Genomic DNA, 18,357 nt, shown 5'->3' on the forward strand with positions numbered 1-18,357 from the left:
CAAACTTATCATGAGGAACACACATTCTTTCTATTTTTAGGTGAGGCTGAGTGTAGACATGGATATTTCTGGGATTAATAACTGGGCAATGAGACAAAGTTTTTTTCTATTTTTATATGGATTTATTGATTGCCTATCCATAAGCCATATTTTCTTCACTCTTAAACTTGCCCTCTCTACCCAGATAGAGAGGTTCAACTATCCTTCTGTCTCTGTGTTTGACCTGTGACCTTTCATGACCAACCTGATAGGATCTTACCCAACTTTTCCCCAAATAAAATGAAGAAAAACAAACCACACACAATCAAACCTACCTTGCTATGAGAACTTTCCAAACAAATTAGAGGGGGGAGGAAAGATAACTTTCACCTAATTCCAGTCAGACTAGCAGGCAGTCCTCCCTCTAGGGCTCTCCCATGGGCACTTGGTATGTTTGGCCAGTTGTCTACAGGGCATTTGGACAGTTTATAATTTTACACTGTAGTGGTCTTGGTGGTTAGAGACTTAGAAATATCTGAGGACCCATCAAACTTCTTATGAAGTCACCCAGAGGACGAATCTCCAGACAGCACCTTGTGTTTGGAGTTATTGATTTTATGGAATGGATATAAATCATTTTGGGTTCCTCTCACCAGGTACTATCCAGGTCCTGCAAGCATTTGATATCAGTCATCGGGCCCCATGAAATCATTCTGACTCTGAGCTAAATAGATATTTATAACCACTTTTTAACATATGGATTGTCTTTCTGGTCATGCTCCTCTGGACAAGTTCATGTTGAGATCAAAAACATGATTATCTTCTCCTGGTTTAGCCAAAGCATCTTTAATTCACATCAAGCACACATACAACTACCCTAGTGTGTATTTTATGCCATGCTGTGGGATACAGGGAGAAAGCATATCCCACTTCCTCACCTTCTCTTTCAGGTACAGCTACTGATCTCAGCAGCCTTCAGAGAAGGCTCCTCGGCCATTGCCTATTGTCAAGACGAGGAAGACTGAGGCTTCTAGTTTTGTTTTGTGGAATACAGGACAGGAAGCTAATGTTTGTGGTAATAATCACCATCTTTATCTGACAATCACTAGAGAAGGATGGGGGCATCTTAGGACATGGCTACTATCTCATCGTGGGCATCTGTTGTCCTGCCTGGCTGAGTTTTACTGAGTAAGAGCAGTTTAGTGGGAAAGACTAGCAGAAAACTGTCCACATGGCTGAAGGTGGAGATTGTATTCACTTGGGTCAGGCAGTGTATGTACATGTTTGTGTGTGTGTGTGTGTGTGTGTGTGTGTGTGTGTGTGTTTGTATGGGTAGGAGGACTACTATACATATTCCTCAGGAACTATCCACCTTGTACTTTGAAACAAGGTTTCTCTCATTGACTTGGAGTTTGCCCCTTAGGCTATTCTAGCCAGCCAGAGAGTCCCACTTGTCTGGTCCTCTCTCCCCAGTGCTGGAATTACACCCATAGTCACTCAACTCTTTTTTCCTCTTTAAACTTGGGTTCAGGATCGAATCAGGTACTTATAGGGTAAACGCTTTACTGACTGAACCGTCTCCCCAGCCTCACTCATACTGGTAAGTTCAGGAGGAGAACTGCATTTCCACACAAATGTGTCTTTCACACTGTCCATCAGCCCTGCCAGGACTGATGGTTTCCTCTTGTTCTTCCCTGGGCTTCTTTCCCTTCCCACTGGGTTCTGGAATGGAGACTCAGCTAATGGTAGGGGGCTCTGCTCTAAGAAAGCAATCAAGTCTTCCAAGACAAAGATCTACTGGGCACCACATATGCTCTTTACAGAGTCCTGGGATCAAGAAGGAAAGATCCAGGTAGTATGGTCTATTTGTATCTATCTCTTTTATTTTCTCATTGTTTGACATGTACTGAATCAATATCATGTGCTAGAGACTGCATTAGAATTCAGCAGTTGAGAAGCAGGAAGCTGGCAGGGGAACTGACTATAAGAAAATAATCAAGAGAAAATGTGTCAATTATTATTAATAAGTTTTATACTTCTGGGGGTGGCATTTTTATTCTAGCATGAGCAGAGCACTAAAGATGTCTTAATATTTGAAAACTTAAAAATTATAAGTATTAGAAGATGTAGATTTGTATGTGTAAGTTATTCCATCTTTTTAAAGTGTTTGTGTGGATACCATGTGTGAAAATGCCCACAGAGCCTAGAAAAGGATTTGGATCCCATGGAGCCAGAGTTACAGGTCATTGTGAACAACCTACAATGGGTTCTCAGAACTGAACTGGGGTCCTCTGCAAGGGCAGCAAGTGCTCTTGGGCACCGGGCCATCTCTTCAGCTTGATGGACTACAAGCTTTAATGTGCTATTTTGGGGACTCAAAAGGGAAAGAGTGAAGCTTCTTTGCCACGCTGCTCACAAATCCATCTTCCTCTGTGTCCTGGGGGAAACCCTGGAAGTCTTCCTGTCTGGCAGGCACAGCTTTGACACTGAGCAATTGGGCCACAGTCTAAGGAGGAGAGATGCATTTTCAGAGCACAGCGAAGAAGAGAAGCCAATGGGCGCTGCAGGGCCACCATAGAGACAGCTCTGCTGTGTGTGAACCAGCTGTGAAAGGTCTGCTCTGGCTGGGAAGATTTAAAAAACAGACGAGGAGCAGGAAGAAGGAGGCAGGGGAAGTCACAATTATGTCCAAGGGGTGTATAATTTATAACAAAAGGTGGCATCTTAAGCGTTCTTAAGAGTGGCGGTAATTGCTGTCAAGGGGGTAAGAAAACAAAGCTGTTCTGCAAACGTTTAGAAAGAATGAGCCAGCTCCTGGCATTCTTAAGGATGTTTGTGTGCTTCCTTGCTCAATCTTTTATTCTAATTTAAAAGAACATCGTGGAATTGTTTGTAAGCAACTCTCATCAGGAGACCTGATAGTTGTTATACTTTAATTAGATACACACACTCCGGAAGGACCGACGGGCACATTTCTCTAGATCCAGAGAGGCCTGCAGGTCCAATTCAGTCTCACAAAAATGTTTAGGAAATTTCTTGAGATGCCACATGTCAAAATTAAAGGAACAAAGTATTTTTCTCTTCTGGGCTCTGAAATTTATCCTTATGTTTCTCTCTTTCTATGTGGTAAAATTCATCCAAATTTGGTCAAGTATGATTTACCCACCTTGAGGATTTTGTCCTAGGAGTGAATGTTCTAATTAAGGTAGCTTTTGGAAAGGTTGGGATGTTCTGAGCCAGGCAAAACAAAGTAGAGTCATGGAAAAAACATATTCATAGGACACCTGTTTTTCCATGTATGATAGTTTCCCAAATATTTAATTTATTGCTGAATATTTAATATTTTAAACATAATGCTTAGACCCACCAAGCCCTTGGAGGAGGCGTGTGGGTGTGGGGCTGTCCTATGACCTGCATTTTATATATAGTAACAATGCTTCCAGCCAGACAAAGATTACAGAAGCACTAACTGTAGGAACTTCAGAGTTCTGTGGTTTTACATATAAAAGGAATGAAACCTAGACAGGCAGGAACAAACACACTAAGTCACATGGTCAGCTGTGGCTGGACTGGAGACAGAGTGGCAAGATCAAATTCTGGTGGATAAAGTGGAGAATGACAAAGCTGGGTTTTGTTTCGTTTTGCTTCGTTTTGATTTTGATTGTGTGTGTGTGTGTGTGTGTGTGTGTGTGTATGTGTGTGTGTCTTAGAAGTGTACAAAAAAAGCAAAGTTCATGCCATAGTCATAGAGTGTCTTCTAATGATGTAAGCGGTCATCAAGGATGGAGGGGTGGTTTAGCACCAACCACAGACCTTGCACTGCACTGAGAACAAACCTTTTATTCTCTATATAGGGTTGCTCACTGGATGGCAGTGGTTAGGAACTGAAAGGCAAATGTTCCACTATTCCCCAGTATGCTGGCCACAGGAGTAGGTGACTATGATGTCCCTTGACACTGTTCACCTGAGGGGTCTCTTTCTTCCAACTTCCATGGGATGTGGGGATCTCAGTACACTAGGGTTTTTAAAGAAGTCTTTAGGCTCACCTAAATTATATTTATAGAGGGATTCTAGACACGTGTACCTGAGGCCATTTGGTGCTCAGATGGATGGAGGAAGATTCGGATTATACTACTCAATATTTCAGGGGAGGAGACACTACTACCATAAAAGGGACAACATGAGGCTGAACGTCTGCTCAGGTAGATTCTGGGAGGAAGTCTGCAGTGAACACACCACCCAGGACTCTTGAGGATCTTTTCTTTGGTTCCCAGGGCCCACAGTTGGTAGGGGAGCTGGAAAGACGTGTAAAACACGTCTCTCTCACATTCTCTGTTTCTTTCTCTCCACTTTCCTTCCTAAGATTAGAGCTGGAGGGCTGGAAAGCTTCTATTAATCAATAGTTCTGTGATGGTTTCAGTCTAGGTAGGCTTTAAGCGTCAGACCTCATCTGTAGGAGTTTTTGAGGCTTTCACAGATCTCTGCTATTCTTTCTCTTTGCCCATCTGTGGCTATCACCTCCTGCCTACGGTATCCATAGTAACGCCTGGGGAGAAGGGACTCCTTAGGCCAGGGGTTCTCAACCTGTAGGTTGTGACTTCTTTGGGGGCTTCAACAAATTGTTCACAGGGGTAGCATATCAGACCCCCTGCCTACCTATCAGGTATTTACATCATGATTCATAACCACAGGAAAAATTACAGTTGTGAAGCAGCAACGGAATAATTTTGTGGTTGTGGTCACCAGAACATGAACTATATCAAAGGGTCACAGCATTAGGGAGGTCGAGAAACACTGCTAAGTACTTGCCTGGGCTGGGGGCTGTGCATGGATACCTGGATGCAGGGTTTAGATATGCTGGGAATGAAGTCACTTCTACAAGCAAAGAGTCTTTTTATTTTTGACAAAAGTCATCTGTGACTCTGGAAACATCAGCATCCTATTTCTGGCTAGTGGAGCAGACAAGGCAACACTACAAACAGCTTCATGTTGAAAGGAAATGTTTACACACCAGGTACACTCAGGATAGCCTTCTTTCTCTTTCTGGAGGCAAAGGGGAATGACACTTTGCTAACATCAGTGCCAGCATGTGTTATGCCTCAGTGTCTGAAAGAACTGGGTTTGAAATGTTACTTCACCTCTCAGAGCTTAGTTGCCCCAAACGGAGTAGGAGAACCGCTTCCTCATATGGTGTGGTAGCTGGATTAGTGGTCCATCCAAAAACACCCACATCTGAATGGCCAGAAACTTCTGAATGGGTTACCCTTCAGAGGGAAAGGGACTTGGTAGTGATTCCATTAAGATTCTTGATATCTGGAGACTATCTTGGGCTGTCCATGTGGGACCACAGTTATCACAAGGGATCTTACATAAGGAGGCAGAGTCAGAAGGAGGCTATGCTGCTAGATCTAAAGATAGAGGAAAATGCCTTGAGCCAAGAAAGGCAGGTGGGTGCTGGAAGCTGGAAATTACAAGAAAATGGATGCTTTGCTAGGCTGTCCTGAAACCAGTCCTGCTGGCACCTCGATGTTAGCCTAGAAGGATGCAGATCTCAAGAGGTATAAGGGGACTATGTGTGATGTTTTACACCATTAATTTCATGGCCACTTGTTACAATAGTAGAAGACTAATATGTTAGGTGCCTGAAGACCGTTGCCTCAGCAAAACAGGGTCAGTGTGTGTGTGTGTGTGTGTGTGTGTGTGTGTGTATGTGTGTGTATGTGTGTGTGAGAGACAGAGAGAGAGCGCGCACATGCGCATGCGTGGGATCTAGACATCAGTAGCAGGGACAGAGATGTAGTGTAGTCTGTTTAACTGCCATGGGGCTGGATAATTTTAATGTATGAATTTATAGGAAAATGCAACAGATGTGTGTGTGTGTGCATACACGTATGCACAAGCATGTGGAGGTCAAAGGTGAGCATGTCATTTATATTTTTAGACAGGGTCTCTCAATGAACCTGGATCTTATTAATGGGCTTAGCTGGCTGGCCAGCAAGCCTGAGGGATGGACCCTCATGTCTGTTGCCCTGTGCCGTGCTTACAGGCATGTGCCACTTTGCCCAGTTCTTTAGGTGGGTACTGGGAACCTAATCCAGGTCTTTATGCTTGTACAACATGTGCTTTACCAACTAAGCCACATCCTAGCCCCATAATGAATAGTTTTTATAGGATTTCCCAAAAATGTTGGGTGGCTGTCATGTAACTGTCATTCTTCATGGAGTTTTTATTGATGAATAAGGAAGGCAGTTATCATCAGCTTGGCATAAAATGATGTACAGTCTAAGGTGAAGGTTTCTGGTTGGTTTGTCTATACTTGCTTCATGGTGTGAATCTACAAAGCCTTCTGAAATATGCTTGACATCCACTGTGGGCTTTGGGGGAACATGCTGACTTTTAAATGTTTTAGATGGAAATCTTTCCAAAATGCACTACATATTTTTAAAAATTTCATAGAAGGCACTCTGGATCTAGTAGGGGTGTGCCTTTTTCTTCTCTTCTGGTTAGCTTCCTCCTTGCTCAATGCCCTCAACAGCCTCAACGTCTCTATATGATTCCATGTGGCATGGGCTCACTCAACCTATCGTCAAAGATGGCCCTTATCCCTTGAATCTTCTGCCCTCCCCCTCTAGAATTACAGGTCTGGGCTACCATGTCCGGCTCCTGGCCTTTTCTCTAATGTGCCGGCTGGGGTTGTAGCAACGAGTCAATGAGTTCCTGCAGACTGGGTCCCTAGGAGCCAATGAGCCTTGACTTTGTATCCTTTCCCCATGCTAACATAGGCCATTCTTCTTACTTTGTGGTTTTAAGATGACATTCTAGACTGAAGGATGGACAGCCTAAAGAGGAGCAGTACCACACTCAGATCTCGGTGAGCACCAGGGAGTGTGCAGAAAAGCAGCGAGGCCCCCAAAAGAAAGGAGGCAGCTGCACTTTGTGTATCTCTGGGAATGTGGGGCTAAGTTGGTTTCTGGTGTGACCAAGATGCTCAGCTAGTTGGAGCTTTGGAATGATCAAGTTTACTGTTGCTGTCAAAGTAGATTTCAGAGGGTTTTGCCTTATGCATCACAATTCTGTCTGCTTAAATTTCTCTCCCATTACATCTTTCCTGCGGAGTACCCCCCCACCTCCTTAGATCTTGTGTCCCCGACCCCCCATCCCCTGCAGTGGTTTGCTACTTATTTCATGTGGCTATTAGGTATGGAACAATCATGGTAGTGATTCTATGAACACATATGGCCACATTCTTTTAGAAACATTTTTATTTTTAGAAGTGACTACCTATTAGTTTAAATTACACCTTAAGGTAGAAGAATTCTGGAGATGGACTACTCTGGAATGACCCTCGTGCTCCTGGTATACAGTCTATCTAGAAAGCAATTTGGAAACACAGATCAAGGACCTCAAAAATGCCCGGAAGTAGCTTTGTGCCCATGAACCTGTCCAGATGAGCCTTCCACAGAGACTAGAGATAGAGTATGTTTTGTGTAGAGGTCTTAATCCTCTACTTTGTTCAAGGGGCAGCACTACATCCTCCAGAAGACTGTCAGGCATGGACACTACAGAGCTCCCTGGCCTTGGGAGGCTCAGCTGAGCAGAGTCCCAGGAAACCCTTCCTTACAGCGAGCTTACAGCCCCAGGGTATCACCTCTGCCATACCTCCGTCTCTCCAGATTATGACAGACAAGCAGAAGGTACTATTGGCTCAGGCAGGCAGAGGGAAATCACAGGAAAATAAACGGGAAGTTCCTCATCAGCTCTCAGCCTTGCCTGATTATTTTTGGTGGGGGTACAGTCTGTCGTACAGAATCAGCCTCAGAACAGGGTGTGTTAAGAAGGCCTCCTTACATAATGGCTTCAGTACTCTTTGCAGATGGTTTCAAAGGCAGTGCATAGTCAGGAGAGTTATTTGATGAGTTAATTAAAACCAACAACAACAACAACAAACATAAACAAACAAGTGTATGAGCCTTATTTTGACATGTCATTAAAATACTTCATAAATTTTATCTTTTATTTATTTATGTATTCAATTACTTGAATATGGTGTGAGGGAGCTACTGACATGCCTGTGTGGACAGAGAACAACTTTCTGGAGTTGGGTCCTGAGAATTGAACTCAGGCACTCGGAGCAGAGGCAAGCCCCTTTCCCTGCTGAGCTACCCCTTCTGACTCTTCATTGAAATTCACAGTTGCTTATGTTTGCATTTCTTCTTAAGTCAGGAGAGTTTGGTTGAGGTCTGGAACTGGCCTCATTCATGTGTCTGTCCTGGACACATCCCCAGAAACTGGCTTTCAGGAGACTAACCTGACTAAAACCTATGTAACATTGCCTTTTCCATTGGCTTAAATTATTGTGTATTGTTTTCTTGGACTAATATTCTTATGTATTTGTTGCTTTTCTTTTGCAGCTACGTGTATGTTTTTAAAGATCCATCTCCTTTACTAGCTCGTAAGCTCCACTTGGCAAGGGAACAGGGGTTCTACATTTCCTACCCACTGAATCACCGGCCCTTATCAAATACGCTCTGATAGACAGACCGAAGCACTCAACTCTGGGCCAGGAGGGATGATCAGAATTTACAACAGTGCACACATTTGATCCTGCCCCCCCCCCCCCCGTGCAATGTCACCTCTGGGTTTTGTGACAGAGTGTTAGTGACAGGTGATTTAAACACACACACTTCATGTGTGTCACTAGCGTGAACTTGCTGTAAAGTATGAAATGTGTCCTTCTGAGATACAGACCTGTTGTTCTGAAGTTTGGAAAGATGGTGATTCTTGCTAAGAACAATGCAAAAGACTATCAAACAAAAAGCTAGAACAAACCACCCAACCACCCCAGAAAAACAAAACAACAAGAAACTCCAAAGTGAACTTTCCAGAAACCGTAGAAGTAATGGGAGAAAGTAGGTGCAACAGACTTCTCAGATCTCTATTGTGGCATTTTCTCACTGACTTGAATGAGAAGGGCTGTCTCCACTGTAACAGACTGAATAAGTCTCCTTTGGAAGGACAATTTGCTACGTGCCCCCTCACTTCCTAAATCGTGTGTCGTTACTTAAATGAGGGAGAACAAATCGAACAAGCCAAAGTGTGCAGAAGGAATGTGTGTGAACTTTATTTCATCATGAGCGAGTCACTTCTGGGCAGTAACAGAGAACACTGACATCTCTACATGATGGCCGGGCTAACTCATAGTCACATACATATTTTATATATGCACATAATATAGATTATATAAAATTCATGGAGGAATGGATTTCTACAATACAGTTTCTTTGTTCGTAGAGAACGTGGTCCATTAGTTTCACTTAGAAAATGACCCCCAATTCTGTAACTGGTACCAGGGATCGCAGGTCCACAGCCTGTAACTAATAATAGACACCGGTATCTCATGAACATTGAAAAGAGACTAAGAAATGTCACCTTCCTGTGGGGTGAAAGGACAGACAGAATGCTCAGGTTGTTAGCAGCCGATTTGAGCATAATAATCTGCGTGCTATAATCTAGTTTGAAGAGAAACAGTTTCCACACAGTTATCAGTGACAGATATCGGTGACACTGCCACAGCTTCCCCTGCCCTGTTGCTATGGCACCCCCATCTCATCAAACCACCTTCAGCACACAGGGGCAATATGGCCAGCACCATCCGGGCCTTCTGCAGTGCTTTCAGAAAGAACTCTTGGAGGCCCTTAGCGTTTAGTATTTCAGGAAATGAGGCGACAGCTCTCAAGCTGGTAGGTCATCCCAGAGAGAAGGTGCTAAAATGTTAAGTGGGGAAAGAGCTAGATGCCACACCACTGTCGTCTCTGTGGGTACAGGTCATGAGAGTATTTCATCCTTAACAAACCTCTTCTTTGAATAGCTTCACTTAAGACTTAAGACCACTCCCCCAAAGCATTGCTTTCACAGCTGTTGGTCTTTCGCCCTGGCTGTGCGACTCAAAGTTGTGCTTGTTTTGAACCATGTGAAGCATGTTGGGGGTGACTGACACATGCTGAGGTTTGCAGAAAGGTAAAAGAGGCCACCACAGTTCTTTTAGCTAACATCTTGAATTTGAACAAAGACAACATCAGAGATACGTTGTGGCAAATGCCAGTGGGGTAAGGAGATGATTTAATCCACGAGTAAAACAACACCCAAAAGTCTCAAAATGCTTTGGCACCAGCCACACATACCCTTCATAGGTTTTGTCTCATGGGCTCCCGCTGCTTGTAAAATAAAAACACGTTAATGCTTCAGAGGTTATACCAGAGCATCATATGCAAACCTTCTAGACAGATTGTCTCCAATGACCAGAATATTCATAGTACAGCCAAGAACCATATGTCCTCTAGAGAGACAATGTTGTACAGTGGCACTAGACAGCCTATCCACCCCTAAAGGGACTGGCAAGGACCCACATGGCGAGATAAAGCGGAGTTGCTGGTCTCTTCCTGTTTGGTGCCCACAGGAAATCTCAGTCCTGGTGCTGATGGCCTGGGCTTTGGGTAGGAAAGGAAGTAGTCCGAGCTGGTTAAGCCAGAAGGTCAACAGGCTCTAGCACCCCACACCCACCGGAAACATGTTCAAGTCATACAGATCTACAGCTGGAAAGAATCTAAATTCCAGCCCCGTCAGGAGCAAGCAAGAGCTACAAAGACACGGAGAATCATGTGGGCAAAAGTGGCCACTGGTGTGGCTTGGTGGAGAAGGGAAGCCTGCTCTAGAGCCTAAGAACCTCCATCTTAGACACCGGGGGCACATTCAGGCTTGCACGTTCAGCTTCTTCCACTGTAGCTTAGAGTGTTAGCAAAGGAAGCCATTGGAACTGCTGATGTGGGGGTCTCTGCTTTGCTCACATCCACATCTCATGGGCCTTCTAAAGGCAGGAGAGGGACACAGCGGCTCTGGGGCCGGAGACAGTGCAAGTCATGGAAAAACTTGAGGGATGTGGTACTGACGGGGTTACCTCCAGGCTGCCAGCCACATTAGATGCCACGTAGTTCCCGCTCTGAGGGATACTGCTGAAGGGCCTTACCCTCAGACGTCTGGAGGACCAGTGTCTTGCTGTAGGGGCTGACTCCTGTTTTGTTGAAGGCCTTAACTCGAGCGTTGTATGTGCTGTTGAAGTGAAGGCCGTCCACTGTGCACATTGTTTCTTTTCCAACATACACTTCCTGCCAAAAGAAAACAGGACGCCATTAAAGGTGAGTTAGCTCAAGAGGAACAGGGAGGGAAGTGATGCCCAGTGGTTAGGTGGCAGACACCATGCAGGAAGAGCTAGAGTGAGTAAGTGAGCTCCCTGGAGAGATGGCCGACAGCCTTGCTCTACTGGGATACTGTTTTCTGAAATGTCCAGGTGGTCACATGGCATTTGTGGGCCATGTCTACATGATTAAAATTTTCTTTTCTTTGATTAGTAAGAGACTGAGTAGTGGTCTGACTGCAATGGCCACACCTTGAAGATATGAAGGAGCAACCTCAGCACAGGCTTTAATAAAATCAAGACTATTTCCAGATTTTTAAAGATGTCCTTAGAAGATACTGACAAGCAGGCATAGCATTCTCAAAGGCCAGTTGTTTTAAAACAGTATCTTTTGACTCAGAGCTAGGGACCATTCTTTCTATAGCCTCTGTCAGCTGAGTAGTGGATTCCTCAAAAGGTTCCTCTGATTTCTTTTATATTAGCAAGCTCTCAGGCATTCGCCTCTCCCATAGGCGGGTACCTCTGTGCTTCCTGGACTCCTCTGCACCCATAAGCATTCTGTATGCTAACTCTTTCCCCTCTTTTTCCCCAGGCATCTGAGACAACTATGAGTCAAGTTCCCATATATAGTCTTTCCTAGTCAAAAAGTACCTTCACCCAGGCAGGCTTTAGCCACTTGAAACCAATCATGAGGAGTCAGGTAGTAGTGGGGATTCCCACTAGATCCTTCTTTCCTTCATTGTGTCTCATAATCACCAGGGAAGCAAGTTAGGAGTGAAGCTTTTTATCTGCCTAATATAGACCTGAATCTATGAGTTATCGGGCTGCCTAATTTATCGCTTAAAACCTCAGTTACCTAATCTGTAAAACGGGAACAATAATATCTACTTTTCAAGATGGGCATGAGAGCAATCTAACTGTATATGTGTAGTTTTTATAACTTAAAAGGGCTCAGTAGCTTAGTCATGATCAGCTGCCAGGATTTCAAAAGCCATAATTAGACGTTTGCAGCTAAGGTTATGCTTATATTTGGTGTTTATAGAGAACGTAACACCTTGATCCATTGGTGTAGCTTGTAGAAAGCGTTTTTAAAAAGCATCAACCCACAAGGCTGTAAACTTTCTAACTGACACAGGGATTGTACACAAAGCCAGCCTTTGGCACAGAGGTTTGCACCACAGGTTGGAGGGAAGGGGGAGGAAGGCAGAATGACATTTCAAAGGCTTAAAATAAAGCCTTGCATAAGGCACTTTCCACGCAGGCTGGGGCCTGGCGTCCCTCCCCAGCCCTATACTTCGCAAAGGTCTGCTGCTGTGAGAAAGGTCTGTGTTCCAAACGCAGCTCTAAAGAGGCAGCTCTCTGTGCTGGTTCTGGATTAGCCACGGACTAATTGTGGCAGCAGTTAGGCAAACCTGCACGTGACACTATTTCATTCAGGGATTCTGAACATCTGTACAGGTGGATTACCTATGAATTCATGAATTACATGAATTACAATACAGTTTTCATTCCCTCAGGTCCCTGAGGTAGGGTCTGAGATTTTGCATTTTTTAACAAGTCCCAGGATGAAGCCTGGGCTGAGTGACTAGATGGGGCCTTGAAGGGGTCATGTCCTAACATAAGGGTGACCTCTTCTTATGGTGGCTGTAGAGTACGTGGAAGGGACCATGTGAGAGCCAGGGTTTGACTAGAAGGGACCAGAGGCTGACTTCTTTTATTCCTGAGCTGTCAGGAGAGAGGAACCAGCTGGTGCTATATTCTGAGTATAATGTGTGTGAAAGGGCAGATGGAAAAGAAATTTCACTGTGAGAAAATGAGTGGCTTAGTTTAAATGTTCAGTTTAGGCTATTTTCAAGGTGTCAAAGGGGAACATTCTCCATGGGTAGAAGTCTGGGCCTGACTATCAGTAAAGATGCGGGGCTGAAGAGACAGACAGGGGAGTGCTCCGCATGCCTGGTGGTAAGGCAGCAGGAGAAAGAGAGCCCCTGGAACCGCACTAGCTTGAGATGATGTCCACGCGTGATGCAGGGAGCAGCTGCTTCAGGGAACGAGGAAAGCAAGGAGAGAGAAAAAATGAAAGGTCAAGAAAACGAAACAAGAGCTGAAGAGGCAAAAGTGGAGGAAAGACGCTGACCAATACAGACTGCTTCACGTAGGTAACCCACAGGACTCTTAGAGCGGACAGGAAGAAACGTGATTTTCCATGCCAGGCAACACATACGTAAATAAACGGAGGAATTCTGCCAAGGGAGAGAATCTTGAGGAGAACTATAGAAGATACCTCCTATTGAAAAGTATGTATCTAACAGAGAAGAGACCCAGTCAGGAGGTGGCAGCCTCGTAGTCTCTATTCTTGGAAGCTAGTGGGCCCTTGGCTAGTGACCGGAAGAAAATCTCATCTTCTGATGCTTGTGGTTTGTTTTGCAAAGGTTCTCCTCTTCAGCAGTGCTGACATGGGCTTTGGTTCCCAGAAAGCTGCTCCTTTGGGCGTCCCTAGCATGGGCGCTTCCGGGAAGGAAAGCTCAGACTGAGTGGGGTAGTTAGAAGGCAAGGGGTGAGTGTAAGAGAGAGAAGAAAGCTCTCTCTATCTTGTGTCTGTCTCTGTCTGTCTGACACACTCTTTCTCTTCCTCCCCCCCCCTCTCTCTCTCTGTGTGTGTGTGTGTGTGTGAGATGGCTATTTTGGTTGTCAACTTGACTACATCTGGAATTAACCAAAACCTCAGAATGGCTGGGCATATCTTGAGAGATTTTTGCTTAATTATTTGAAGTGGGAAAATCCACCTCCACTCTGGGTCATATATTCCACTGGAAGCCTATACAAGGTCATGGAAGAAGGAAGCCTCTCTCTTGGCCCATTTGCCCTCACCAGTAAGCCCATTCCATCACTGGCATTACCAGCTACTCATTCCGGCTTCTAGCATCTAATGGAGAGCAGTCAAGACATCCAGCCTCATGGTTGGAATTACTACAGGATTCCTGGGCTTCCCATTCATAGGCAGCCATTGTGTCACAGCCTCTAAGTCATTCTAATAAATCACACACATAAGTTCTGTCCCTCTAGAGAAGGCTAACTGATACGGTGTACTTGAGACTGAAGCAGGTACAGTCAGGTAGCCACACAGAGATCATTATTCTATGGGTAAAATAGCTATGTCATGTCAGAAGGCGTCTGCCTCATGTCCAGGGAGAACCAAGACTTCCCAGTGTGGTTAGCACTTCCTTGCTTTTCAGATCCTCACAAGAAGGCCATAATAGAGTTTGCCAGGTAAGAAAAGTGTCATTCGAAGACATTAGAATCTGTCATTGCAGACACAAGGTTCAGGCAATACTTGATGGCATTGTAAGCAGTGATTCATGATGGTGTCTGTAAGGGCTAATGTTGGGGACTCCCTACTGATACAGCACCATGCTGATTTTACAGACTCTCTAATGGAGTCTAAGCAGCCAAGTGCCACATACACACTGTTGTCTTCAGGCCCTCTCCCTGGCACACGAGGACCCGAAGGCTCAGAGAGACAAGAAGTAGGCTCTATCACACAGCTAAACTGTCCCTTTGAAAAAGCAGGATGATTTGAGAGACTCCATTCATCTTTGATGATATAAGACAAGAAATCCCTGCAGGGCAGCCCCCCTCCAGGAGAGACTGGAGAACCGAGTCGGGACTGCACAGCAGGTGAAGGAGCCCAGGTTATCTACTTACCCGGAACTGACCACCACTGCCATCATCGAGCTCCAGAATGTACCCATCGGCGGCCACAGTGGACAGAGGGGGCTGTTTCCAGGACAGTGTAGCGCTGTTGTTGTGAGTGCAGCACTCCTCCAGTTGTAGGATGGGGGTTGCTGGCACTGGAGAGGAAGCTGAACAGAAATTAGCGCAGCTCTAGCTTCTGTTGAGTTACAGCGGTTTCACTATCTAGTAAGGACAAGCTTCCCCCTCGTAAGCAAGTAGTCTGAACACACACACACACACACACACACACACACACACACACACACACACACGTCACTCTGCCCATCCATCCATTTACTAGTGCCCTTCCAGATCTTGTGCACATAAATAGGAGCAACAGCTGTGGGTTTTGAAATTTGGTATCAAGTGACACAATCCATAATCAAACTGGAAACTTCTGAAGCATGGGACATTGTATTCTCATGGCGGCCGTAGCTTGGGACAGTGAGAGAGCATATCCACTTGTTTTTTAGGTATAGAACAATTTAGCTGTGAATGTGACAGGAGGCTTTGGTGTTTTCAAGTCTGGTGAGAAGTGATTAGCAACCCTAATTTAGACTGATTTTTAAAATATTTATTTATTTCATGTATGTGAATACACTGTAGCTGTCTTCAGACACACCAGAAGAGGACATTGGATCCCATTGCAGATGGTTGTGAGCCACCATGTGGTTGCTGTGAATTGAACTCAGGACCTCTGGAAGAGAAGTCAGTGCTCTTAACAACTGAGCCATCTCTCCAGCCCAGGATCCTTTTGTACTATTTGAAACTATCGAGTTGCTGAATCTTCAGACACATGAACATAAAATCCTATTGATAACCTCCTTTTCTGACTAGGAACTCAATATACGTAGCTGAGAGATGCTTTTAACAAATATTTTTTAAAATTTGGGTATTTTTATTTTATGTGTGTAGTGTTTTGCCCGTGTCTGGTGCCCATGGGGGTCAGAAGGAAGGTGTCCAGGCGTCCTAGCACTAGAGATTCAGACAACAGTGAGCTACTATATGGGCTCTGGAAACAACAGCAGCAAGTGCTTTTTATTTCTGAGCTATCTCTCTAGTACCTTATCAATATTCAAAAAAATACCAAACCAAAACAACAACAAAAAGTGCCATGCCCCAAGGTTCCATACTTTAATTACAGAAGATAGCACTTTAGAATTCAAGTTTAGGGACATTTAGGTGACATACACATGTTAATTACAGAACATGTGGTATGCTGCACCAACTTGAGGCTTGGTATGTCATCCACTGAGTTAAATATGTTCCTGTCAGTTATTCCAACCAGGATGTAATGATTTAATAGCAGCTCAGGAAACAGTGTCTATGGTGGATGACCTAGGTGGCAAAGCCAGCAACAGTTTATATGATGTGAAGGTGAGCAAGAGGCCACTTCATGCTTAGGGAAGACTTCCAGAGAAACCAGATTCAAGCTGCTAAATCAAGCATTCAATAGGACAAATTAGGGAGTAGCTAACTGAAGGTGATCATTTCAAAACAGAAAGTCCTGCTTCAAGTTTCAATGGTGTAGGGCAGAATCTTCCAAGAGACCAGTGGCTCCTGCAGCCATTGGGTACCCAGAGCATCTGAATTTGGAGGAAGGGAAAGAAACTCTTGCTTTGTTTCATAACAAACCCCAGGACTGCATGGGAAAGGGGACAGAAGACATAACTTTAAAGGCTGTCTAAACACCACACAGAGAGATATCACTTAGGTGCTGCTACTGAGGGCTAGCTTCAGTCTATTCCTGTGTGAAGCTTTGGTTTTTAAAACTAGGTCTCCTTTATAAATGGAATATGTGCTTTATGTTTATGGTGGAATTTAGCCAATTGGTTGATCTAGAGATGTTGATGACTCTTCCTGGGATAGTTATTCTGTAAGGTGTATCATGAACCCATTCCTTGGACTGTCTGCCTCATTAGCCCCATATCAATCTTTAACTCATTGATGCTGGGAGCAAGTGTACACTGCATCAATTACAAAAATCAAAGAAGAGGACCATGAAATGATTTTAACTTAAGTCATACAAGTGCTTGCAACTGCCGAGAAAGAACACAGCTCTCCCCGTGAGACAATGGCATGTAAGTGAAATGCTTGCTGAAAAATGGAATTAAAACTCTGGGACTTCATTTGGAGTCCCCAAGAGGAAGACTAAAACAAAACAAATAACTTGGGGGAAAAACTTGTCATTACTGCTCAGGTCTTGATTTTGTCTCATAATTAAAAATTATGAAGATGACCAAAGTGTGGTGGCAGAGCTACACAGGGACAGTGGCATGTCTAAGTTGGAACCTGTTGCTTGTCTAAATCTGTTTCTCCACATGCTAAGAATTAGTTTTTCTTTTTCCATATCTCTCTATTCCTTATTTACCACAGATGATGTGGTGTATAAAAAGCAAGTATGTCAAAGTTACAGCCTTCTTAGCTAAACTTTGGATTGACATTAAAAAAATAAGACTTTTTAATGGTGGGTGTTTTGTTATCTTATTCTCATTTTATTAGGAATGAAATGAATAGTCGATAAGAAGTGCAAGGTATTTTCAATCATTCTGTATTTTATGGATTGCCCATGGTTATAGTGCAGCAGTTTCTGGGATGATGTTGAATAATGCTTTATTTTACTGAGACGTTTGTGTCTGGGGCTTCCCTGACTGTTTTAATCTTTGCATCTTGTGTTCATTCTAAGGCATCTTTGGTTTTCCCTTTGTAATGGGTTTCTCCTGGTATGATCACAGTTGCAGCATTTAATATTCTCTTAGCCTATAAACACAAGCTACAGACTGAAAATTCTCTTGGACATAGTGTGCTGTGACTTGTGCTTCTGTGGCAAGTCTGGCAGAGGAGAGGCTTGGAGCTGTGCTCTACAATGGTGCCTTCCACCAATATCTTCAAAGCTCATCCTTTGGAGGCTTCTCTCTCCTTATTTATCTCTTCCTCTAGTTCTTCAGGTCAGGACACTGGCAACCCTCCAGAATTCTTTTGTGGAACAAGCTAGAATGTAGTGAGGGAGAAAGGAGGCTGACTTCTCAACCCTACACAGATCTTAAACCTTACGGGGTGTTTTATGAATACTCGGGGGTGGTAAGAGGCTCACATGCATTTACCTATGGGGCCACCTCTGTGTAAATGCTAGGGGCCTCAAAGATGCAAAGGTCACACTCCTGCAGGAGGATTGCTGGTGCAGACAATGCCAGCCAATTGGGAACTGCTGTTTGGAAAAGGTGCCTTCTGGGGACCGTTTGGGCTCAGGTAGAAGGTGTTAGAGGAGCGTGCAGCATCCTTCAGATGCACTTGCTGTGCAGTTCTCACCTGCTCCCGGAGTCTGTCATCGACTCGATGCCTCCTCACCTCCAACCCCTAACAGTAGGTCCAGGGCACAGACAACAACTCAAGGAATTTTTCACAGCCACCTTTTCATAGACAAAGAAGCTGAAACCCAGAGAGGTTTTTTGGCT

At 44.4% G+C, this 18,357-nt stretch overlaps 1 protein-coding gene across 32 annotated transcripts in view; it reads right to left on the bottom strand.

Annotated features, from left to right (window-relative positions):
- TRIM9 (tripartite motif containing 9) overlaps positions 1-18,357 on the bottom strand; it is a gene marked incomplete at both ends in the record, with an annotated part of 98,096 nt that overhangs the window by 10,565 nt on the left and 69,174 nt on the right. For 19 of the 32 annotated variants that reach the window (XM_080931639.1, XM_080931634.1, XM_080931633.1 and 16 more), the window contains 2 exons: positions 11,003-11,141; positions 14,873-15,030. The exons of 3 other annotated variants lie outside the window; for them this stretch is intronic. In XM_080931639.1, the coding sequence (XP_080787765.1) occupies positions 11,003-11,141; positions 14,873-15,030 (297 nt within the window). Of the gene's footprint in view, positions 1-10,098; positions 10,194-10,952; positions 11,142-14,872; positions 15,031-18,357 lie in introns of those variants that run through there. 10 more of the 32 variants (XM_080931621.1, XM_080931631.1, XM_080931641.1 and 7 more) reach the window with 5 other exon arrangements.

Source organism: Micromys minutus (assembly GCF_963924665.1).
Source record: "Micromys minutus genome assembly, chromosome: 1".
Lineage (NCBI taxonomy): Eukaryota > Metazoa > Chordata > Mammalia > Rodentia > Muridae > Micromys > Micromys minutus.